Genomic DNA, 24554 nt, shown 5'->3' on the forward strand with positions numbered 1-24554 from the left:
GGATTTGTTGAAGCCACAGAAGCTGTTAGTTTAGCTGCATAGATAAACTTGAGAAGAAAGCAGTTGGGCAAGTGTTTGGCACAGCAGTTAGGACGGTGCTGAGAACACTGTTGGAGTGCCCAGTTTGAGTGCCAGCTCCTCAGCTTCAGATCCAGAGAAACCAGGTGATGGCTCAAGTACTGGGGGTCTTTGCCTCCCACGTGGGAAGTCCATATGGAGTTCATGGCTGCTGGTTTTAACTTGGCCTAGCCAGGGCTGTTGTGGGCATTTGGGAAGTGAACCAGTGAATGGAGAGATCTTTTCGTATCCTTTAAATAAACATAAATTTTAAAAGTCTGTAGCTGTAGCTTTTTAAGTAGGAATTACAAAGTGAAGTCATTCGTCTCACTGGGATGGTTGGTGTTTTTTTGTTTTGATTTATATTCCTACAGATGCCTTAAAAGTGGAGGTCAGAACTAACAGACTCAAAGGAATTTTGCATTTGGATTTAAAGTTTATAGGCCAGCTAGGAGACTGCAAGGCAGAGAGCAGATGCTGGGAACTAGCATCTCAGATCTACTCTGCCACCTTGTGTTGTCTTGGGAAAGTTATTTTTTATTTCCCTGTATGGTTTGACAGTTGTAAAAATAGTCCTTACCTTGTTTCATAGAAAAAAGTTCTTTAGCAAATGAATAAAGCTCAAAATGTGAAATCATTGTACATTTATTGAATTGTAAGGTGGTTACTCCTGAAAGGCATATACTGGATTTTTTTTTTTTTTATTACAAAGTCAGAAATACAGAGAGGAGGAGAGACAGAGAGGAAGATCTTCCATCCGATGATTCACTCCCCAAATGAGCCGTAATGGGCCGATGCTGTGCTGATCCGAAGCCGGGAACCTGGAACCTCTTCCAGGTCTCTCACACGGGTGCAGTGTCCCAATGAATTGGACTATCCTCGACTGCTTTTCCCAGGCCACAAGCAGGGAGCTGGATGGGAAGTGGAGCTGCTGGGATTAGAACCGGCGCCCATATGGGATCCCGGGGTGTTCAAGGCTAGGACTTTAGCTGCTAGGCCACGCCGCCGGGCCCAGGCATATACTGGATTTTATAACTGATGAGTGATCAGGCAAAATTACCCACTGACTAGAACCACAGTCTTTGGTCCCCCCTCCCCACCCCCCTGCCAAGATTGATAGATTTATTTGAAAGAAAGAGATACCTCTTTTACAGGTTTGGTTCATTCACCACAAGGCCATAACAGTCAGAGTTGCCCTAATTAAGAGCCAGGAGCTGGAGACGTCTTCCACGTCTCTCTCGTGGGGGAAAGGGCTCAGGTTCTGCTCTGCTGCTTTCCTCAGCCACAACAGTCCACTTTGTTCGCAAGCTTTGGTTTTGCTTTTTGTAAAGCAGCATTGATTTTAGGTGTTTATTGTTCCTCTTTACAGGTGGTCCGGACTGAGAAGAATAGTTTGAACAACCGATTCTTGCCCTGGAATGAAATTGAGACAGAGGCGATCCTGTCAATTGATGATGATGCTCACCTTCGCCATGATGAAATCATGTTTGGGTTTCGGTGAGGGATTGCTTTTCTATAAGGAAGTGCTTCTGTTTGCAAGTGATAGAAACCTACTCAGACGTGGATTAGGCGGCAAAATGAATTCCTTGACTAGTGCTGAGAAACCTTTCCTTAGACTAGAAAGGGTAATAGAGGAGATGGGCGGATCCTGATCTCAGATGGTATTGGAGAATTCCTTTTCTCTTGCTCTTGAAAATTGTTCTCCCCTTGGACAGGCCAGGAGGATGAAATTCCTTGGTTGAGTGGACAGGATTTTCTTTCTCCTCTTAAAGCTACAAATATAAGCATACTTTAAAAGTTCATGGGAAGTGGCATTAGAAAATTTATTTTGATGTACAGAAACTCTAGAATTCATGCATAAAACTTGATGAACTCTTGAATGAGTTCATAAAAATGGATATTATCAAATAATGTTTGGTTTCAAAGTTTTTTTGTATCCAAATTTCTCTCTGATTTCTGAATATCAACATCTTCTCTAAAGTACTGTCAAATTCAAAGCACAGACAGATTGGAGGCTAGGGGTTGTCCTCAAAATGAAACGGGCGGGCCCGACGGCGTGGCCTAGCGGCTAAAGTCCTCACCTTGAACGCCCCGGGATCCCATATGGGTGCCGGTTCTAATCCCGACAGCTCCACTTCCCATCCAGCTCCGTGTTTGTGGCCTGGGGAAGCAGTCGAGGACGGCCCAATGCATTGGGACCCTGCACCTGCGTGGGAGACCTGGAAGAGGTTCCAGGTTCCCGGCTTCGGATCGGCGCGCATTGGCCATTGCGGCTCACTTGGGGAGTGAATCATCGGATGGAAGATCTTCCTCTCTGTCTCTCCTCCTCTCTGTATATCCAACTTTGTAATAAAATAAATAAATCTTAAAAAAAAAAAAAATGAAACGGGCAGCCAGAAGCTACATGTTGCTGTCTGTTGGGACAGTGGGACTCAAGATGATGTTGAGAAAGATGGGTTGAAGCAGAGATCCAAGAGAGCAAAGGAGAAGGGGCTGTTGTCACTACTGCTGTTCAGCATCTTTGAACCCTACTGTGTGCCAGAGACTAGTTGAGCTGTGGTCCTGGTTTATCTCTTTGATCCTCCGAAAACTCGATGCAAGTTGTAGCTGTTTCTCTGTGTGTAGGACTAATTAGGACCCAAGAGAACAGAGTCACTCAGCTTGGGAGTCAGTGGCAGACAGAGCTGGGGTTGAACTGCAAGGCAGTCTAACTGCAGAACTTTTCAGTCACTTCGTTATACTGCTCTCTTGTATGCTCTGAGGCATCCCACTGCTGGCACATTGCTGGCAGGAGGAGGTGGTAGGTCAAGGCCACTCACTGGGTCATGGACTGTGGTATGGGTCCAAGGACAGTTTGCTGTGTGCCATTGTGAGGAGAGTTCAAAACTTGAGAGTAAGCAATTTAAAGCAATTTAACATTTTCTGTGAATCCAAGTATATGGTTGTATTTTTGTACAGTTTATTTTTTGGTGACGTTTATTCAATGTAACTTAGTCCACAGTTTACTCATGCAAGTATCCAGTTCCTTGGATGTAGGGTATTGAAGGAGTTATGCAGAAGCTTTCATCATAATCAGGCTCACAGTTTCTTGTCGCCACTTAAAGAGGCCCTCTATCTATTAGCATTCAGTCCATTGTTTTCTTCTGACTCCTTTTAATTCTAGGCAACTGCCGATCTCTGTACCTATAGTTTTTGCAACTTGTACATTTCATATAAATGGAACCATGCAATTGGTGGCTTTTTGTGATTGAATTCTTTTACTTAATGTTTTCAACAGTTTATCCTCTTTGTAGCATGTGCCAATTCTTCAGTCCTTTTGTATGGCTGCATGACAGTTGGTTCATCCATTGGTGCACATTTGGATTGTTTCTACTTAGTTGTTAAGATGATACTGCTGTAACATTCATGTGCAAATTTTTAAAAAAAATCTGTTTTTAAACATTTTATTTTTATTGAAAAGTCAGATATACAGTGAGGAGGAGAGACAGAGAGGCAGATCTTCCATCCGTTGATTTGCTCCCCAAGTTGCTGCAATGGCTGGAGCTGCGCCGATCCGAAGCCAGGAGCAGATAGCCTCTTCTGGGTCTTTCACACAGATGCAGGGTCCCAAGACCTAGGTCCAATTCCCAAGAATTGGATACTTACATGAGTAAACTGTGGACTATCTAAGTTGGGCCGTCCTTGACTGCTTTCCCAGGTCACAAGTAGGGAGCTATTTGGGAAGCGGGGCTGTTGGGATTAGAACCAGGGCCCACATGGGATCCCCATGCCTGCCCAGTGAGGACTTTAGCCACTAGACTACTGCATTGGGCCCCCTGTGCAAATTTTTATATGAGGATTAAAAAGCAAAAATAAAAACAAAACTTCTAGAAGTGGAAGGACTGAATTGGCCATTTGTATTACTACTTTGGAGGAACACCTAAACGGAATTGTCTATTTTTGTTTAGGTTTTATATATATATATATTTTCTCCTTACTAGAGAAGCTGAGTTGCAAATATATTCTCCCATTCTGTGGATGATCTTTCACTTTCTTGATTGTGTCTGTTGACACAAAACCTTACATTTTGATGAAATCTTTTTGTTGTTGATTGCTTATGCTTTTGGTGTCTAAGGTAATAAATCATGTGGTTCATTTTAAATTTTATTACAGAAGCATTAGTTGCCAGTCAGTTCAGGGAATAATTAGTTCTTCACAGATGGCTTCAGAAATGCTAGAGATCTTATGCAAATTGAGTTTGCGTCTAGGAGAGAGAACTAGTTTCCCTGTATTCCTCTCCTTTGCCTGGAATGCCAGGCTGACTTGCCCAGCCCTCAGGCTTCCTTTGGCTTGGGTTTATAGGTACAGATCCGCAGATGGAAGGAGCAGTAGCTTCCTTGGTGTATCCACCTTAAACCCACCTAGAAGAGTGAGTTGGCACATTACTTGTAAGTTAGAGCATCACCTGTTCCTCTCTGAACTGCTCACATTTCCTTTGACTTCTCCCTGTGTATTATTGAAATAAGACTGTTGCGCCTCTGGTTACAAACCAAAAACCAGGGTTGGCATTGTAGTACCACTTGGTAAGTTGCTACTTGTGATGCTGGCATCCTGTAAGAGTAGTGGTTCAAGTTCTGACTATTCTTCTGACCTCATTCCCTGCAGTGTGCTTGGGGAAAGCAGCAGAAGGTGGGCTAAGTGCTTGGGCCACACACGGGGGACTTCATGAAATTCCAGACTCCTGGAACAGCCTGGGCTGTTGTGACCATTTGGGGAGTGAAATGAGCAGACAGTGGATGATCACTCTGTAACTCTACCTTTCAAATAAATAAGTAAATCTTAGAAAAGATGGCAACAGACAGCCGCTTGTTACTGTCCTGGCCACTGTTCCCTTGCAGTGTGTTCAATAAACATAACCCTATTAACTCTGATTGTTCTGGTGAATTCTTTCACCACTGCGACACTGGCCTCAGTTGCTTCCCACCATGTACATCTTGGCCTTGCCGTAGCTGTTGTGACCAGTTGGGTAGATGGAAGATGGACTGATGGAGTCTTTGCTCTCTTTCTTTATTCTTCTGCTTTTCAATAAGTAAAGAAGTTTTAAAAATGTAGTACAATGTAGAAAGGATTTAAACCGAGGTATGTTCCTTTGTTACATGATAATCAGATAGCTCTTTCCACATGTTTCCATGAAGGGGAGAAAACTGGACAGTATCTCCAGGAGTGGCCTTTGTCATTGCAGATATTGCTGGTGTTGGGAAACGGGGAGCTGTGTTTCTGGTATCGCACCACAGTGTAGAGTGTACTGTGGACTGGGAGCTGTGGTGTTAACAGGAGAGTTGCCATGTATCCCTGGATTCCAGGAATAATGCAGATAAGAAGACCTAGCCTTGATGAATTTGAAGTTTATCAAAACAGATGCTTTGTCATCTCCAGTGACTCAGGGTTGAACACCCGCTCCATGCCATCCCTCAACAGATTTCCTGGTGGTGGTAGACTTGGAAAGCCTTGCAAAGTGTTTCTTAGCAGTTGTTCAAAATTTGAGGTTTGGTGAAGAATCCTACCTGTACATCCTAATGTTTTTCACATTTGTTTGGGTATCCTTTAAACTAAAATCTTCCTCCTACTAATATCTGCTTTACTTACTTCACCTAACTGGGAGTAAAACAGATCTAGGTTCAAAAGGAAAGGATAAATATAAAAAATCCTCCCTCTGATGAAAGGTTGAATTTGATTATCTTCTACTTAGCTAGCTAAGAAAAAGGCAAGCTATCTCTAATGGCAAGAGAAAGGAGGCACCGAAGAAAATGGATGTCAGATGTTCACAGAGAATAAATGGGTAGTCATGATGACATCGTTTGTAATAGGCACCACAAAGGATAAAGAAGAGAGGGATCTGAAAAGTTCATGAAAAGTGGAGTTAAGGGATGTTTAAGTTTTCTTCATGCTTTTTAAATGATTTTTTTTAGACCTTTATGCTTTGTATTATTCTGCTTGATGAGGTACAGAGTGTTTATAGCAAGGGGAATAGTGGTTTATGAGCTGGGGGAAGTGGGAGTGGAAAGTCATGTCTTGGGCACAGAGAGTCAGGGAAGATGAGAAAGCTCTGGAGACGGATGGTGGTGATTGTTACACAGTCATGCAAATGTGCCTAATGCCAGTGTACTTTAAATGGTTAATAGTAAAAAATAGTTAAACTAAGAAGTTTTATGTATGTATATATTCCTTGCCATGGTTTAAAAAAAAAATGTCAGTTGTCTGAAAATGCCCACCCTGGAAGGATATTGTATTGTGATAGAAGTTGTGATTGAACTAAATGAGCTGCTTTGTCATTTATTGGGAGAAGAATGCTTTTGGAATGAAATCTTCCATGTTTTGGGAATTGAAGTTCCCTGTGGATAGCAGAGAAGTTTCTCAGGCAGTTTAAATCTAGTCTTTCTGCAGGCCTGCCGGGGCCTGTGGAACTCTTAAGTGATTTCAGTTCTCCAATTTCAGCTCTCCAATTTCCTTGCCTATAAAGTTGGACATGATATAAAAGTTTATCGTGAAACATTGAATTCTCAATTTCTTGGATTTAATGAAACCTTTCGTTGGTGGACCATTTCTCAAGATACAACTTTCTGCCTCAGTTCTGTTTGAACTAGATATTTGGTTTGGTACATTTTATTTTAGGCAGTAGTTTGCTGTGGTTAAATACGTGGTCTTGGGGTAGGTGTTTGGCATACCTTAGGACATTGCTTGGGATGCCCACACTCCATCATCAGTGTTCCTAGGCTCTGTGTGCCCCTCCTTATTCCAGCTTCCTGCTGATACACATGCTGGGAGGCAGTGCCTGATGGCTCAAGTACTTAGATCCCTGTCATCCAGAGGACAGAGACACAGATCAGGTTCAGTTTCTGCCTTCTGGTTGAGCCCCCGTGATTGTAGGTGTTAGAGGAGTGAACAGTGGATGGGAGCACCCTGTCTCCTGTCTTTCAAATCAATAACAAACAACCCCAATGGTGTCTTAAAATGTTTTTCATGATATACCTTCTCAGTGTTGTATTAGCACAAATTACATATGTGTCCAGCTGAACTAAGGTGCTCATTAAAACATTTATTTATGAGTTAAGAGAAATAAAACTGATACCTTCTTACTTTCTAGGTGATTGTTGTAAAAAATCCATTTTTCTGTTTTACTGTGGGGCTGGAGAGGTGCTGGCTATCAGATTATGAAATGGGCAGGTGTTAAGAAAGCTGTGTATGACACAGTTCATTTAATTTGGGGTAGTTTTTTGTTATTTAAAGATGAGAAATAGACAGTACTTTAAAACATTTTGATAATCTTAGTACTTGGTTCTCAAGTGTGTGTATGTGTTTTGTATTTTTTAGGGTTTGGAGGGAAGCTCGGGACCGCATTGTGGGCTTTCCTGGCCGATACCACGCTTGGGACATCCCTCACCAGTCCTGGCTGTACAACTCCAACTACTCCTGTGAGCTGTCCATGGTGCTGACAGGTGCTGCCTTCTTTCACAAGGTTAGAAAACGCTCCAGAATGGCCTCAGTGTACTAAGAGATGAATCTGTGTGTAGTAGTGAAATACTACCCTGAGGTAGGATTCTTTGGCTTTTTTGCCGTTTCCTTCTATGCTAGAAAATTTTATAGGCAATAAGCAGGAATTGGTGATGCAGTACAGCTGGCTAAGCCACCACTTACTGCTCCAGCATTCCATATTTTGGAGTTTTGGTTCCCATCCTTGCTGCCCTGCTTCTGAACCAGCTCCCTGTTAAAAAGACTCAAGTGCTTGGACCCCTGATACCTGTGTGGGAGACCCTATTGCAATTCCTGACATTAGCTTGGCTGAACTCTGAGGGCTGTTGCAACCATTTGGGGAACAAACTAGCAAATGGAAGATGTTTCTTTGTCACCTTCTCTCTTTCTGTTGCTTTGCCTTTCAAATGAATAAATAAACCTTTGAAAAAGGAGAATGACCGACACACAGTAGCTACCACGTACACGTGGGGAGCTGCTCCCAGATTTGCCGGAACCTCGATGGCTACCCCTTTTCTGGGTGAGTCCCGGGGGTCTGTGTAGCGAGTCTGGGCCTCCCCTACTGCTCGCCATGTGGCTTGAGCTGGGGGGAGGAGCCAGGAAGGGTGGGACTGGGGCCCAAGGACTTGAACCTCCGGCAGGCAGCTACCCCACTGCCTGCCGGGGGGCCTTGGGATGGCCACGCCTCAAGCCTGGGAACACACAGTAGCTACCACGTACACGTGGGGAGCTGCTCCAGGGCGGCCAGTGCGCCATTTGGCGCCAGGCTCCGCCTGCTGGCCGCCCGGCCAGAGTTTTTGATTTTTGGTTCATTGACCTGCTTCCGGGGAGGCTCCCTCCTGAACCCACAGTGCTGGGGGCGTGAAGCACTGTGCTTGCTAGTAACCTGATCTCTGAACACCTCAAAGTCTCTTTGGGGATCCCTTCAATCAAAATGGAGGAAACAGAATGCTGGCAATTAGGGAATCCCAAATGAACTTGAGGCTTGCACCTAATGGTCCTCAGAGCAACCACAGGCAGGTGCGTGATTCACGGCTAGGAACAGGCCCAAACTGGGAGGTAAGGGGACACCACAACTGGGATGAGGCTCCCACCAAGGAGTGTATGTGCTGGAATGGGGGCTGTGTTCTATCTAGGAAACAGTTGCAGTCACCCGAGGCACTAGTGCGGGCTGGGATTGGATGCACCAGGCCAGTTCAGATCCCAATACCATCTGGTGTTATGGAGAACCAGGGTTGATGTGGGACTGACTAGGCTGGGTCTCATTCCTCTTCTGAACCATGTGTGAGCTGTATGTGGGTATGGACGAGCCATGGCCGGGCTGAAACATCCAACAACAGGAACCAGAATGGGGTGAAAGCCAGCTAGGAAAAACCACTGTTCCTGCTAGGACAGGAGGTGAACTGAGAAGGGCTGGCTCAAGAACCCCCTGGCAAGCGCAAAATCTGGCATTGGGAGGGGTTCTGATGGAGGAGCCTGGGCAACTCCTCTGGCAGGACACAGTCCCTGCAGGTAAGCGCAAGAAGCATGATAGGAAACAGCCCAGAATAGGCCATGAAAGTTTCCCACTGGCATGCATTCAGCATGGGTCAGGAGCAGATCAGGCTGATTCAGTTCATGTCAACCACTGGCAAATCCGATCACCAGAACAGAGTGTGGGATGGGCCGGGTTTGGTTGCGACAAAACCAGTACACATTATGGAATGCCAGGGCGTGGTTGCCTGTACTGGATATGAATGCAGCACCCATCCAGCACACGTGAAATCCAGGAAGGAAGGGGCAGAGCTGGCGGGGGGATTAAGGGGCTGGTCCCCTCGCCGGTCAGCTACTCCCACTGGAGAGTGTTGGCTGGGATAGAGACAGACCCGACTAAGCAAGGCTATAACACCTGTGCGCTGCATGTGAACTAGATCAGGGCCGCAGCATCAGCTGGCAGAAGCTGGCACTGGGGACTAATTCTGTCGAGTCAAATCACAGGACCACCTAAAGAGTGCATAAACCGGGACAGAGAGACCTGGGAGGGAAAAGTGGGTTCCCCCTTCCTGAATCACTATTCCCGTAGGAGGGCATGAAAACTAGGACGGGGACTGGGATGACTAGATAGAGAGGCACTCAACAACATCTGTGAGGGCTGGATGGTTGAGTTGGTTAGATAGAACTAAGCTTTAATACCCATTGACGGGTACCAGAGCCAAATGGGATGGGGGACAGACGGGTCTTCTGCTACACATACTGGCAAACCAGGGTGGGGGGCGGGCTTGGTGGGGGTTAATGTGGGTCCCCCTGACTAGGCTGTAGCTCCCACTGGTTGATGTAAGGGCCGAACCAGACTGGACTGCAACACCCATTGGTTCCAGTGCAACTCGGGACTGAAAACAGAACCAACCCAGCAGTTGCAACCACCAGCTGGTCGGGGTGATGGACTGTGCCGGGCCCTGTGCTTGCTAGAACATACAAAAAACTAATCTGGGAATACCTCAAAGTATCTTTGGAGATCTCCGCAATCGAACTGCTGGACTCAGAACTCTAACCAAGGAAAGACAGAAGACAGAACGGGACAGTCATTCATCTCAGCTATATGTTGGCAGCAAATTATGGGGCAAACGGAGACTTTATGATGGACCATATCAATCAGTGGACGACCTCATCGAGCGAAACGGGCAGCGATTCATAACTAGAGAACTATTAACACCACTTGGGCACATATCTCAGAGCATGCCCCACATCCGGGACTTGGGGTGGGCGGGAAACCGGGTGGGGCTTCTCCCTCAATGTCCCCCTTTACCTCAGGTGCAGGATGGAAACAATATGGACATAATGGCATTGCCCACTTTCCTATCCCCCTGAACCTTTTTTTTCCTTTTTTCTTTTTTTTTTCTTTTTCCTTTAACTGTAATTAACTATGTAAAGATTGTCAACAACAATACAATAAAAAAAAAAATTCCAAAAAAAAAAAAAAAAAAGAAAAAGGAGAATGACCAAGATACTTAAAACAATTCTGGAACAGAATGTCTGGATAAGAGAACTGCCCTTGAAATAGCATAGAGGCCATTAGGAAAATCAGTTTATCTTTGAGTATTGGCCTTCTGCAAAATAAAGGATGTTGAGCTAAAAACCTCAGATACCTTCGAGTGTCAACATTGCCATCCCAGCGATGGCACAGCCAACAGAAGACTTAGTCTGATGGTTTTTCTGACTTGCTGGGCCCCTGTTGTGCCGTACCCACCTGCAGAGCTCGGTGTTGATGTGCCGGTTCAGCCTGATTCCTCGGAGCTCGTTACTCGTAGTGCCCCACGTCCTGATCCGCAGGGCTGGCCACTCTGGGTGGCGCCCCCTCCTGCGTCTTTGCACTGTTGTTCTGTTTTGTTTCTGACTTAGCTTCTTCTGTACCTTTTCTGTCAGTAACCACTGGCCCTCTGTCCTTTGAGCCTGAAGTGTGACTAGACAGAGTTGAGATATGCTGTCAGTGTAAAGTGTATACCAGATTTTGAAAATAGTACGAATGAATTTTGTATACTGATTGTACATTGAAATGCAAGCATTTTTTGGATACACGGTAAAATAATGTTACCTTTAGTGTTTTACTTAAAGATTCACTTGCTTATTCGAAAGGCAGAGTTAGAGACAGAGGCATCTTCCATTAGTCTTTACTCCCCAAATGGCTGCACTGGCTGGAGGTGGGCTGATTTGAAGCCAGGAGCCCTGAGCTGCTACGTGGGCCATCTTTTTCTGCTTTCCCAGGTGTAGTAGTGGGGAGCTGGAAGAGAAGTAGATCAGTTGGGACATGAACACCCATAGGGGATGCCAGCACCATAGGCGATGGCTTTTTGCACTGTGCCACAGTGCCAGCAAATACAGTTTTCTTTTTGCTAGTGAATATTGTGGCTATAGAAAACCTAAAATGACAGTTGTGGCTTGTATTACAATTCTGTTGGGTGGCACTGCTCTGTGCCTTCCCTCCCACGTTCTTCGCTGGATGGTGAAGAATGTCTGTGTTAAGTTAGGCCTGTTCACTCCACAGGATACCTTCTCCAGCCCTGCCATAGGATTGGAGCCTGACCTCTCTGGGACCGCGTCTCCGCTTGAGCCCTTACTGGTGCGCTCTGATGCTACTCATTTCCCCAGACTCGTTCTGTAGAGGGGAAGGCAGTGGGGAACATTCTCATCATTTGCCAGCGACTCTGAATTGTCCTGCATGATCTCACTTGAGGACCATTCCATTTTCCTTGTTGCTGCCATCCACCAGCCTCACATCAAAGACACTGGCCCCTGGCTGTACTTCACTCCACTCTCCCTGTGTGTCTGAGCACCTGATGGTTCTCGTGGGGGACTGTCCACAGGGGACATTTAGTAAGCTTTACCTGCTGATCCTTTTTGTGTCTTCCTAGGCACACGTCTCACACTCCCAAGGTTTTGTGGCATCTATGACTGACAGTTTTATTGTTTATGTTCAAGTCTTGGCCTTCCATAGACATTGTTTTTTTAAGATTTTAATTTATTTTTATTAGAAAGGCAGATTTACACAGAGAAAGAACTGTATCCACTGATTCACTCCTCAAATGCCTACAAAAGCCAGAGCTGAGCCAACCTAAAGGCAAGGATCTAGGGTCTTCAGGGTCTCCCATGTAGGTGTAGGGTCCTAAACACTTGGGCCATCCTCCACTGCTTTCCCAGGTCACAAACAAGAAGTTGGACTGGAAGTAGAACAGCCGAGATATGAACTGGTGCGCACGTGGGATGTCCGTGTTGCAGGTGAAGGATTGGTCTGAGTTGCCACAGCTGTGGCCCCTGGAGCCAACCTTTGAGAATCAGACTGTTTTATAGAAATATGTGGACTGTGACTGATCAGACTCTCTCAGGCTTACATTCTGTGCTGGCACCAGGAAGCCACTGCCCCCTGTGGAGGGGGCAGGTGTGCTGTTCTGCCCTGTGACACCTTACTTCCCTTACACTGGTATCTTTAAAATTTTATCTCTTTGCTATACTTGTTTGTGCCTTGGAAGCAATTACATTGGTCACTGCTGATAACAGTTCACTTTTTTTTTCCTTGCATTTGTATTTTTATTTTTTTTGTGCATTTTGAAATTTCTTTTTTTATTATTATTATTATTTTTAATAATGTTACTTAGTTGATTAGGGAACAAAGGGTCAAGGGCTACAGGATCAAAGTGGGTAATACCATTGTTTCCACATCAATATCATTTTACCCTGTATCTGGGGTGAGGGAAAAAAATGAAGGGAAAAGCCCCACCCAACCTCCCACCCATCCCAGATCCCCAACGGGAGGCACGCTCTGAGGGTCCTGCTCATACAGATTTGATAGTTCATCAGTTCCGGATTGCTGCCAATCTCTCAGTTCCAATCGCATTGAACCCTATTCAGAATCCACTGGCTGACAGTCTCTTCATGGTTGGGGTTCTAAGATCAGCAGTTCAGTTGGAGGGATCTCCAAAGAAACTTAATCTGAGATGATCCCAGGCCTGATTCTTACGCGAGTTTGCTAGTACAGAGTCCGACACCGTCCGTCACACCAATCAGCTTATGCACATGCTGGTCGTTGGGATTGCTGGGTTCGTTCTGTTTCCAGCCCTGTCTTCCTCGTGAACCAATGGGTGTTGTAGTCCAGTTCGATCCTGCTCACTTCATACTTGGTCCTCACGCAAACCGGTTGGAGCTGCAGCCTAGTTGGGGCGACTCCCCATTACCCCCACCAATTCTGCCCCCTACCCTGGTTCCCATGCTTGCCAGTATGCACCGCAGGCTTGTCAAGTCTGTCCCACATCCCATTTAGCTCTCGTACATGTCATTGAAGCCCAGCTTAACCCAACCAACCTACTATCCAGCCCACACACCTACTGGCAGGTGCCCTTCTGTCCAGCCATCCCTGCCCCTGTCCTGGTGTTTGTGCTGTCTAATGAGAGTGGTAGCCCCAAGGGAGGTGCTCACTAGTTCCCTTCTAGGCCACACTCACTCCCAGATTATGCACTTTCCAGGTAGTTCTGGCATTTGACTTGACAGAATTAGCTCCGAGTGCCAGCCTCTGCCAGCTAGTATTTGCAGCTAGCCCAACCAACCCTCACCTACTTTAGTTTTTGCTTGCACCAGTCGGGACAGTCAGCCCACCGTGGCCCTTCCCTTATTTAGCCCACATGAGGCCCACAGGTGTAACAGCCCTGCCTATTCTGATCTGCCCCCATCCCGACCCATGCTTTCCAATGGAAGTAGTTGTCCAGCAGGGGAGCCCACATTCCTCTGTCAGCTTTGCCTCCTCCCCCTGATTATCACATGTGCTGTTTGGGCTCTGCAACCACATCTGGTACGGCTCATCTCACCTTGGCATTCCTTATTGTGTACTATTATTTATCACAACCGAACCTGGCTCGACCCACACTCTGTTCTGGCACTCGGACTCACCAGTGGGTGATGTGAACAGGTTCAGCCTGGTCTGCCCCCAATCCATGCCATGTGTATACCAGTGGGATAATTTCCATAGCCTGTTCCGGGCTGTTTCCTATTGTGCTTCTTGCGCTTACCTGCAGGGATTGTGTCCTGCCAGAGGAGTTGCCCAGGCTCCTCCATCAGAAACTCTCCCAGTGCCAGGTTTCGCGTATACCAGTGGGTCCATGAGCCAGCCCTGGTCAGTTCACCTCCTGTCCTAGCAGGAACAGTGGTGTTTCCTGACTGTTCTTCAACCCAATCTGGTTCTTATTGTTGGATGTTTCAAGCCAGCCATGGCTCTTCCATACCCACATACAGCTTACACATGGTTCAGTAAGGCCTGAGACCTAGCCTAGTCTGTCATACATTTCCCCTGGTCCTGCAGTGCACCAGATGGTGTTGGAGTCTGGCCCGGCTTGGTGCTTCCATTCCTAGTCCACACTTGTGCCAAGTGGGATTACACTCGTACCCTGATCAGAACGCAGCCCCATTTACAGCCGCTTTTTTTTTTTTAATGTATTTATTTGAAAGAGTGACAGAAGGACACGAGATTGACTGGTTGAGAGAAACTGAGTGATCATGCATTTATTGGTTCACTCCTCAAATGCCTGACAGAGCCAGGGCACAGGCTGTTCCCAAGCTGGGAGCCGGGGTCTCTTGTCTTCTCTCTGAGTGACATGAACCCAGCCACTTCAGTGGGGAGCTGGATCAGAAGCATGAGCAGCTGGGATTTGAACACCCAAGTGGTGGCTTAATGTGCTGGGCCACACCATTCACTCCGGCAGCCAGGTGATGGTGTTGCTTTTTAATCATAAGTGCTTTTTTCTTTTTTAATTAGGATTTATTTTTTATTCATTTGAAAGGCAGAATGAAGCAGAAGCAGAATTCTTTCATCAGCTGGTTAATCCCCAAATGGCCATAGCAATAGGGGCTTTCCCAGGGTAAAACCTGGAGCCTGGAGCTTCTTCCAGTTCTCCCACATACTTGGACCCAAATACTTGGACCATCTTTTGCTGCTTTCTCAGTGCAGTAGTAGGGAGCTAGATCTGAAGCAGAGCAGCAAGGTCTTGAACCGGCACTCGTGTGGAATACTGGCATGACAGATGGCATCTGTGCCCACTAGGCCACAACACTAGGCCTAGTCACAAATGCTTTTCCATAAAACTTTTGAACATACACTAAGAGGTATGCCTATTTATTTAGAAATTCTCCGTGTATAAGTTTGTGTGAACTACTGTAGTTGAAAAAAATTTGAAGTTTGAGATGAAGATTTAAGGTTTCAAAAAAATTGAAATTCTTACATTTTAGTGAGAAATATGATTAAATATATTGTATTTTAAATCTGTGGATATTATGCATTATGGCAGGTAAAAAGTGTTTTTAAATGGAGCACTTTTTTTAATGCTTGTTGCATTCACTGTCGTTGAAGGGAATTCTTGTATTTTGTTATGCCTAAGTCATGTTCCTTGAGTTTTTCAGTCGCATCTGGTTTGGCAGCCTTTTTGGAAGGTGAGCTTAGTTATTCCCGCCTTCTGTGATGCCATTCACTCATTTTGTTTTATTTTAAGCAAACTGATGGGAAGCTGTTGCCTTTTTAAAATTTTAGAGTAGGTTCTAAATGCATTGAGACTGTTCATTTAACAGATTTTGTTTTTAAAAGATGGAACTGGTATTGTGACTCAGTGGGTTAAGCTGCAGCTGATGATGTCGGCATCTTATTTTGGAATTCTGATTTAGATTCAATACCTCTGCTTCCCATCTAGCTTCCTGCAGATGTGCCTGGGAAGACAGCAGAACTTGGCCCAGCTCCGTGGACCCTGGCAACTCATGTGAGAAACCAGGATGGAGTTCCAGGCTCATGGCTTTGCTCTCTTGCAAAAAAGTTAGAAGATTTTCACAAGTTAGCCAGGTTTCTCGATGTTTTTAAAATGTACAGTGGAGCAAATTTTTAAATTAACATTGTCATTTTGGTAATGAAACTAGTCAATTTTAGAATTATAAACAGTTGTTTTTCTAATACTTTGCCCATTGTTTTCTATTTAAAAGGCAGCCTTGTTAAACTATCACCTTGCTCTGAAGGCACGGGTTGTATTTAATAAGTATGTTCTTTAGGATACTAATAACAGCCATCTAAATGCCAAAGATATGTAACTCATGTTTAAATTTTTAAAATATATTTTGATTTGAGAGGCTGGCAGAGACAGAGCTCTCTCGTTGGTGGCTGATTGCTTCAGTGCCTGTCACAGCAGATCTGGGCTGGGGAAAGGCAGAAGCGAGGGACTCACTCCAGGCCCCCAGGATGGGTGATGGGGACGGGATGAATTGAGCCCTCCCCTGCTGCCTCCCAAGGGCTGCACCAGCAGGAAGCTGGAACTGCAGAGCCGGAATTGAGGCATGCTCATATGGAGTGTGGGCATCTCTAAGCTGGTCTCTATGGCTGGACCAAATGCCTACTCTGTGTAATTCATCTTTTAGGTTCACCAGCTTTTTAGCTGTTTTTTTTTTTTTTTTTTTTTAAGATTTATTTTATTTTTATTGGAAAGCCAGACATACAGAGAGAAGGAGAGAAAGAGAAGAAGATCCTCTGTCTGTTGATTCACTCCCCGAGTGACAGGAACGGCCGGAGCTGAGCTGATTTGAAGCTAGGAGCTTCCTCTGGGTCTCCATGTGGGTGCAGGGTCCCAAGGCTTTGGGCCGTCCTCGACTGCTTTCCCAGGACACAAGTAGGGAGCCGGATGGGAAGCGGGGCCACTGGGATTAGAACCTGCACTCATATGGGATCCTGGGCGTGCAAGACAAGGACTTTAACCACTAGGATATAGCGTGGGGACCAGGTTCACCAACTTTTATATACTTGCTACAAGATAGTGAAAACTGCTGTAAAATATCTATGAAAACTCAATATTTTGCTGTATGTTGATATTAAAGCTAATAGAATACATAAATCATATTATTAACTACTTCCCTCATATTCCTCACTAGCTTATTGCAACATATTACAACTGTTTTCTGTGATAGAAATATTGTGACCTTGAGTCTCTGAACATGGAGTTAGGGAGTGACACATAGTTATGTGCCATTATACTGCATTTCCACCATCAATTCAGTGATGTAAATAATCTCAGGATGCAAGAAATTGAAACACATCTGATAAGTGATGAATCTTAGGTATTTATTGTATCATTTCTTTTTTTTGTAAAGATTTATTTTATTACAAAGTCAGATATACAGAGAGGAGGAGAGACAGAGAGGAAGATCTTCCATCCTATGTTTCACTCCCCAAGTGAGCCACAACGGGCTGGTACGCGCCAATCCGATGCTGGGACCAGGAACCTCTTCCGGTTCTCCCACGCGGGTGCAGGGTCCCAAAGCTTTGGGCTGGCCTCTCCTGCTTTCCCAGGCCACAAGCAGGGAGCTGGATGGGAAGTGGAGCTGCTGGGATTAGAACCGGCGCCCATATGGGATCCCGGGGCGTTCAAGGCGAGGACTTTAGCCACTAGGTCACGCCGCCGGGCCCTATTGCATCATTTCTTAATGTAACATTTAATTTCAAATTTATCCATTTTTAACAAGTTCACAAAATTCCTGAAATTTTCACAAATTTGATAGCAGGCCTGAGTGGCGTTAGCACACCACCTTGTGGATCTTGAGTGGCATTTTCAGGACCTGGGCTAATGCTGTGACAGAAAGCTATTGGCGGGTTTGGAGTAGGGAGTTGACATTGGAATGTAGAATAGCTGAGAGTAGAATGCTGGAGAGCACATGGGGCAGCTGGCTGACTATGATAATCCAGGCAGGAGCCGGTGAAGTCTGCAGGGAAAGTAGCCAGTGGGAAGTGAACTGATGAGACCGAAGACTTCCCGCGTGAGGCAGGCAGCGTGTGCTGGCTCTGTGATTGGGATCCCAGAAGGCGCCCAGGCCTTTTCCTCACCCAACCCCTCGTTGCTGCTGTCAGGGATGGAATGATGGAATGAATAGAACTATATCGTCTGGCCTAGTTTAGCAGGACTTTGCGTTGGTTTCCCATTGCTGTTGTGCAAAGTTGTGTGCCTTCAAGAGGCTGGTAAAGGTAATTCAGGTGGGGAGCTCTCCATCCCAGGAGAGCTCAGTTACAGGATGATCCTGGACCTGCTTCAGACTGCTTGAATCCCAGTTGTGCTTCCCTGTTATCCCGTTTTCATTCCCACTCCCAGCTTCCTAGAAGCCCCACAGAGCCATCTTTTTTTTTTTTCCACCCTAAAAGCTGAAGAATTGTGGCTTCTAACTATAAGAGGGTTCTTTTTCTTCTCCCAACAGTATTATGCCTACTTGTATTCGTATGTGATGCCCCAGGCCATCCGAGATATGGTGGATGAGTACATCAACTGTGAGGACATTGCCATGAACTTCCTGGTCTCCCACATCACTCGGAAGCCCCCAATCAAGGTGAGGGTGCACTGCGGTGGCCTGAGGATGCATGCCGTAGTAAAGCATTTAATCACACAGTATGTAACTGACGTTCTGCTTCATCAGCACAGTAGGAATGATGGTGCTCAGCAGCTGGGAGGACTGAGCGTGGGGTTAAGGGGTTGCTAATACAGGGACTCTGCTGTCCGAAGGCCAGTGCATAGAACTCAGATAGTTGAGAACTTGAGTGATAAAGAAGTGACATCTTTCTTCATCACTGTCTGGAAGTTAGCATTGTCTTCCATTACAAAGCAGCCTATAATTTGTAGAATATTTGTAGTAACTGTGTCTTGTCAGAAGTCACAGATTTTTTTCATATCCTACTGCATCTGGTTGTAATCTACCAGAATATTGTTTTTGTTCATCACTTTTTTGAAATTATTGCAGTTACTCTTTTTCCCAGAAAGTATTAAGAGGGCACATGCATCACTGTACAACTTGTTTCCTGTGTGTTACCAGGTGTTCTGTTTTATTTACTTAACAACATTGCTCTGAGAAGCAATCCATAGCAGTCCTCAGATCGCTAACTTGAGGTTGAAAGGGGATGTCCATCAGCCAAGTAACTGAAGAATTGTTCTATATTTAACACGTAGGTAAGAGTTCTATGAGAAGTGCCAGAGCCTAGCTCTTATTTTAAGAGGTTAATTTACTGAAAAATGAGAATTATGGAGATTTTTTTTTTGTTTTGCCTAAGTTGCTGAATACATTTGAGTCAGAATAAAATAATTTCAGATTGATCACACACAGGGAACTCAGTTTCGTTCTGCATTCTGCCTTCTCGTAGCCTCAGGGCAGTTGAGAGCGCCTGCGCCTGCTCGCAGGCTGCTGTTGAGCCTTCCAGAAGCAGGCGCTGTCAGACCTGGGGAGGGCCTCGCAGCCACTGCCATATAATCTGCCAATTCAAGTGAATAATATTTACATTACAGATTTCCATCTGATGCTCTTGGAAACTTCCTAGTTTTTTCTTTTTCATGTGACTAGTGATCAGGTTTTGGTCAAGATGTACGTTTGGCTAGTAGGTCAGGAGAATTCATCCATGAAAATTACTACGGTCAACAAACTTCCTGAGGTCTGCTTTCATTATTGTCATAAAAGGGGCATGTCACTTAATTTGATAACATCTTAAGTTTTCTTTTAGGTGTTTCTATTGCCGTGTGTAAACAGAAATTTGTGTACACATTTCATTATTCTTACATTTTGAAGGCAAATTCTAGGGTATCTACCACTGAGTATCCATCAGGTACTGGGAGCAATACTCAAACCATAGCTTCTGGGAGCTGGTATTTAGCTTTCCATATGTGAGTGCCGGGCTCAGAATTCCCCTGCCGCTGCTGGTTGCAGCTTCCTGCTGGGACACACCCTGGGGGACAGCCACGGTGGCTAAGGTTACTGGGTTCTGCCTCTCCCACAGGGGAGATGGTCATGTTTCTGGCTTTGACCCAGCCCGGGCTGTGGTAGGTAAACTACCTGCTAGGGGTTTGTTCTCATATTCTGTCTCTCTAAAATAATTCTTAAAGATAATGTCTTTAATGGTAAGCATAGCAATGACCAGGGGATGCTAGTTCCAAGTTGGAAAACATGGTAAAGAGAGCGAGCTTTGGGGGCCTCATTAATCTGCTTACATCTGTCCACAACTTACCTCCTGATCCCCCAGGGAATACTGTTGATGAGACTTTTGCCAAGGCATGTAAAGAGCAACCATCAGGAAAGTGATATTAAATTTATTTTTTAAAGCATGAATGGTAACAGTCAAAACTTTCTATATAAAAAGTGTATTTTTATCTATAGTGACAGACATACTGTGGTAAAATCTTAGGAAGAAATTAATGATCAGGTCTGGTGTTATGGTATAGTGAGTTAGGCCACTGTGTGTAAGGCTGGTACCCCATATGAGTGCTAATTGGAGTCCCAACTGTTCCATTTCTAATCCACCTCCCTGCTGGTGAGAAGGCAGTAGAGGATGGTCCTTGGGCTCCTGCCATCCCGCACGCAGTCGCAGATGGAGTTCTGGGCTTCAGGCTTCAGTCTGGTCCATTTCCAACTTTTGAGGCCAACTAGGGAGAGAACCGGATAGTGGAAGATCTCTGTGTTTGTTCCTGCTTCTGTAGCTCTGGCTTTCAGATCAATGAAAGAAATTGGTGACTGGCATGATTTGTTTTAAAGGTTTATTTTGATTGGTAAGTCAGATATACAGAGAGGAGGAGAGAGAGAGAGGAAGATCTTCTGTCCCGTAATTCACTCTCCAAGTGGCCACAACAGCCAGAGCTGAGCTCTGATACGAAGGCAGGAGCTTCCTCCAAGTCTCACACGTGGGTGCAGGGTCCCAAGGCTACAAGCAGAGAGCTGGATGGGAAGCGGGGCCTCCAGGACAAGAAATCAGCACCTGTATGGGATCCTGGTGCGTGCAAGATGAGGAATTTAGCTACTAGGCTACTGCGCTGGGCCCGACTGGCACAATTTTCTACTTACTCCATTTTTTGTGTTTGTGGCCAGAGACCAGACTTCAGTGAAGATGCGTATTTGATTAATAGGTCTTATGATGACATCAGTGGAAATTGAGAGTATTTGATTAGATACTCAACAATAACATCTTCGTTGAAACATGCTTGTCTGAGAAACATGCTAGGTCTGTGTTAAGCAGAACTGTTCAGTGCAGATAGTATGTTGGACATGATGGGAATAGACATGGTATACATGTTTTGAATATTCCATGTGAATTTGTTCAATCTTACTAGAATGCATGAGATCCATTCAAATTGCAGATGACTTTAAAATCAGTGACTGAATAAATTAAGAAAATTTCCAAATTCTGGAATAATTGCTTCAAGTTTTAAGTTTAGTTATTTATGTTTAAAAGCAGTTTGAACAAAATATGCATCTAATAATAGTGGTACTGAATATTTGTATTATCTTACATAGAGAAATAGTGATTTTTGCGTTAAGTACATCTGATTTTCACCATTGAACCGTTTGATTTGAATTAGGAAGGTTTGACTATTTTATCAGTAATCTTTTGACAGTGTTACTGCTTTAATAATTCTGACTAAAGAATAGTTAATGTCATATTACTTTGAATAGTATACTATTTTTGTAAGAATAATCCAGAAAGATAAGTAGGCTTTATTTGGAATAAATTAGTAAGAGCTTCCATAGAAAGCAGAGAGCCGATGGCTAGCTCAGGTGCTGAGGTTGTGGAGAGAGCAGCCGAGTGTCCTCGTTCTCTGATGATGGAGGCCTCAGCTCTGGTAGGAATTGTCCTTTGTGGCACTAAAGCAGAGCCCGAGTGCTTCACTGGGCCTCCATTACCTGGGATGGTCCAGGTCAAATACAGTCCAGTTGTGCTCACATATATGTCCACACTTCATTTTATATTAGTTATTGCTTCCTTTTTCACTTCCTTCCTTGTATGTTTTATTGTGTAATGTATTTATATGTATGCATAGATTCAAAGGAGAGAAGACTCAGAACTTTAACTGCTGGGTTACATGATGAAAACCATTTGAAGCCTTGCTTCTGTGAAAACAATTATGAAAGAATTTATTTGTCAAGTAGAATAATATCCCATTAATGGGCTTTTCTCCTGAAATTGGATTCTGGGATAATTGGAAAGATTTTTTTTTGTTATTATTATTGTTTTTTAATATGTTTTTAAGGATGTGTTTTTTTATTTGAAAAGCAAAATGACAGGCAGGGGATAGAAGGGAGATAGAAATCTTCCATCTATGGAGTCGCTGGATATGTGTTTGATTTAGTTAGGTCTGATACAGAAATTGAAAATTAGATCCTCAAGTTTGTATTGAAGTGCAAAGAACCAGAATAGCCTAGACACCAGTGAACAAGAGGATGTAGATTTGCCCTATCAGAAGTTGTAAGTGGTAATGACATTACAGAATGAAAACAGTCTGGTGTTGGCATTGGGGTTGGGCAGACCCGGCACTGAACCCAGGACAAGTACAAGTAACATAAATAGGAGAAGTTGAGTTACTAGGACAAAGGCACCAGGTAGATGAAGGATTTTGGTATAAAATGTTGACCCCACTGTCTCAGACACTTGCCTGATGCGAGGAGCTCTTGCCTTAGTCTGTGGGCGGAGCTCTGGGGGCTCAGTGTCTTTGTACTGGGGGGGTGGAACGGGAGCGTTGGCTGGGCTGAGCTGCAGGGCTTCTGTGGCTCGGCCTTCCCACTGTGACTCTGACCCTGCCTCCTCTTCCCTGCTCCCAGGTGACCTCACGGTGGACTTTCCGATGCCCGGGATGCCCGCAGGCCCTGTCGCACGACGACTCCCACTTCCACGAGCGGCACAAGTGTATCAACTTCTTTGTCAAGGTGTACGGCTACATGCCCCTCCTGTACACCCAGTTCAGAGTGGACTCTGTGCTCTTCAAGACCCGCCTGCCCCACGACAAGACCAAGTGCTTCAAGTTCATCTAGGGCCATCCCACATTTTGGTGAGAAGGTGGGCAGAGTGAAGAGATGGTTCCTAAGGTCCCCAGGTATGGAAGGACCTCGGCTCCATCTGCCGGGCAGGTGGCCCAGTCGTCCGCTGGGAGAGGCAGCAGGCAGAATGCAGAGGAAGAAGCTGCCATTAGGTCAAAGTCAGCCACACTGGGCCTGGAACCCTGGTCAGGAGACCTGGAGTCCCACACAGGGCACTGACTGATAGCTTACACTGAGGACTGTAGGGACCCTGCAGTCACTCGCATGGTTCATAAACCTGGGACAGCTGGCGTGTGGGTGTAGATTCAGTAACAACTATTATTATTTAAAGTTCCAGATTTGCCACTAAAGGCTTATTTATATAGATGTGTGGTATGTATAGACCTGTGTGTTTATGTGCACACACATACATTACATACATACATACACACACACACACGCACACTTGGCCAGGGGAGAACTGGACATTCTCACTGTGTGTGCACCAGGCTGCTTATGCTGTATGCGCTGATGGGCAGGGCTTCTGACCTAGTTGGTGTTGGGCTTGTGAGTAAAGGTCAGTGCCATTTTCACCAGGAAAATCTGTGCAGAAACCCAGAAAGGAGTGGCCGGTCCCTTCATCTTCTCATTGCCCGTCGGCCATTGTGACCTCCCCGCCGCCCCCCGCCCCGTGATAGCCCTGGGGAGCAGGCCACTGCGGGCCAGCAGCGTGTCCCTGGGCTGGGTTCTGTGACACCTGGGGCTTCACCATGAGGCCAACTTGTCCTAGTGCTGGTCCCAGCTCTCCCATTCTCTCCTTAAGAGTGTGAGTGGAGGCAAGCCTGAAGGCAGCACTCCCACATGGCGTCTCGTCCTGCCTTCCCATGTTGTGCTTGCGGCACAGGAAGAGAATGAGCAAGATGGGGGTCCTCATAGGCTGTGCTTGCAGGCTTGGATGAGGGGGGCAGCTGGCCCACTGGTCACTCCCTTCCCTGTGGAGCGAGCATGCAACCTTAGAGGGCCCCCCTCCCCGGTCTTCCAAAGAGGCCCCTGCTGTGCCTCTAGACAAATGCTCTGGTGAAATTCGCCTTCCCCTCCACCTTTGTCTACACCTCCATCCAGTGTTCCCCACGGGGCCAGATTGTCTTTAGGATCCCCTGAGGGTTTTGCTTTGGGATGTGCCAGAGAAAGGAGAGGCTGTGTCGCAGTGGGGAAGTGCGATTCTAGTCTTGAAATGGAACGCTGGCTCGTGCCTATGTCTGCTGGCTTGCTTTGTTGAAATTGCCATTTCCTGGGTGCCAGCCGAAACGGGGAGGGTGCGTGCGTGTGTGTGTGCATGTACGTGTGAGTGGGGGGAGTCGCTGGGGAGCCGAGGGGGCAGGGACAGCCTTGATTCCTGTTCTCCTTAGCCCCCGCCTTTGAATTGAGGACAGGAGGTCTCCCACAGTGGAACAAGGTGCAGGTTTGTCCCGGTCACGCACATGCCTTATGCCAGCTTGTCTTCCCTAAACCTTGACACCGTGTGCTGCTTTATCTTGGGGTCTGTTCTCTGACCTGCTGCAAGTGGGTGGGCTCTTTCCCGCAGCGACCACCTCGCTGTAGAACAAGTGTGACTCACTCGGAATGCTGTTCACCAGCCAGCAGAACCAGGGCCGCTCCTTGAGGCGGCTGCCTGGGAGATGGGGTTG

General features: G+C 45.8%; 1 protein-coding gene across 4 annotated transcripts in view; it reads left to right on the forward strand.

Annotated features, from left to right (window-relative positions):
• EXTL3 (exostosin like glycosyltransferase 3) overlaps positions 1-23213 on the forward strand; it is a 118123-nt gene extending 94910 nt beyond the window's left edge. For all 4 annotated transcript variants that reach the window (XM_058670070.1, XM_058670071.1, XM_058670069.1 and 1 more), the window contains 4 exons: positions 1427-1554; positions 7408-7552; positions 18301-18429; positions 22672-23213. In XM_058670070.1, coding sequence (XP_058526053.1) covers positions 1427-1554; positions 7408-7552; positions 18301-18429; positions 22672-22881 — 612 coding nt within the window. In that variant the 3' untranslated portion in view covers positions 22882-23213. The remainder of the gene's footprint in view (positions 1-1426; positions 1555-7407; positions 7553-18300; positions 18430-22671) is intronic.
• The last annotated feature ends 1341 nt before the right edge of the window (positions 23214-24554 follow it).

This window comes from Ochotona princeps, chromosome 11 (genome assembly GCF_030435755.1).
Source record: "Ochotona princeps isolate mOchPri1 chromosome 11, mOchPri1.hap1, whole genome shotgun sequence".
NCBI lineage: Eukaryota > Metazoa > Chordata > Mammalia > Lagomorpha > Ochotonidae > Ochotona > Ochotona princeps.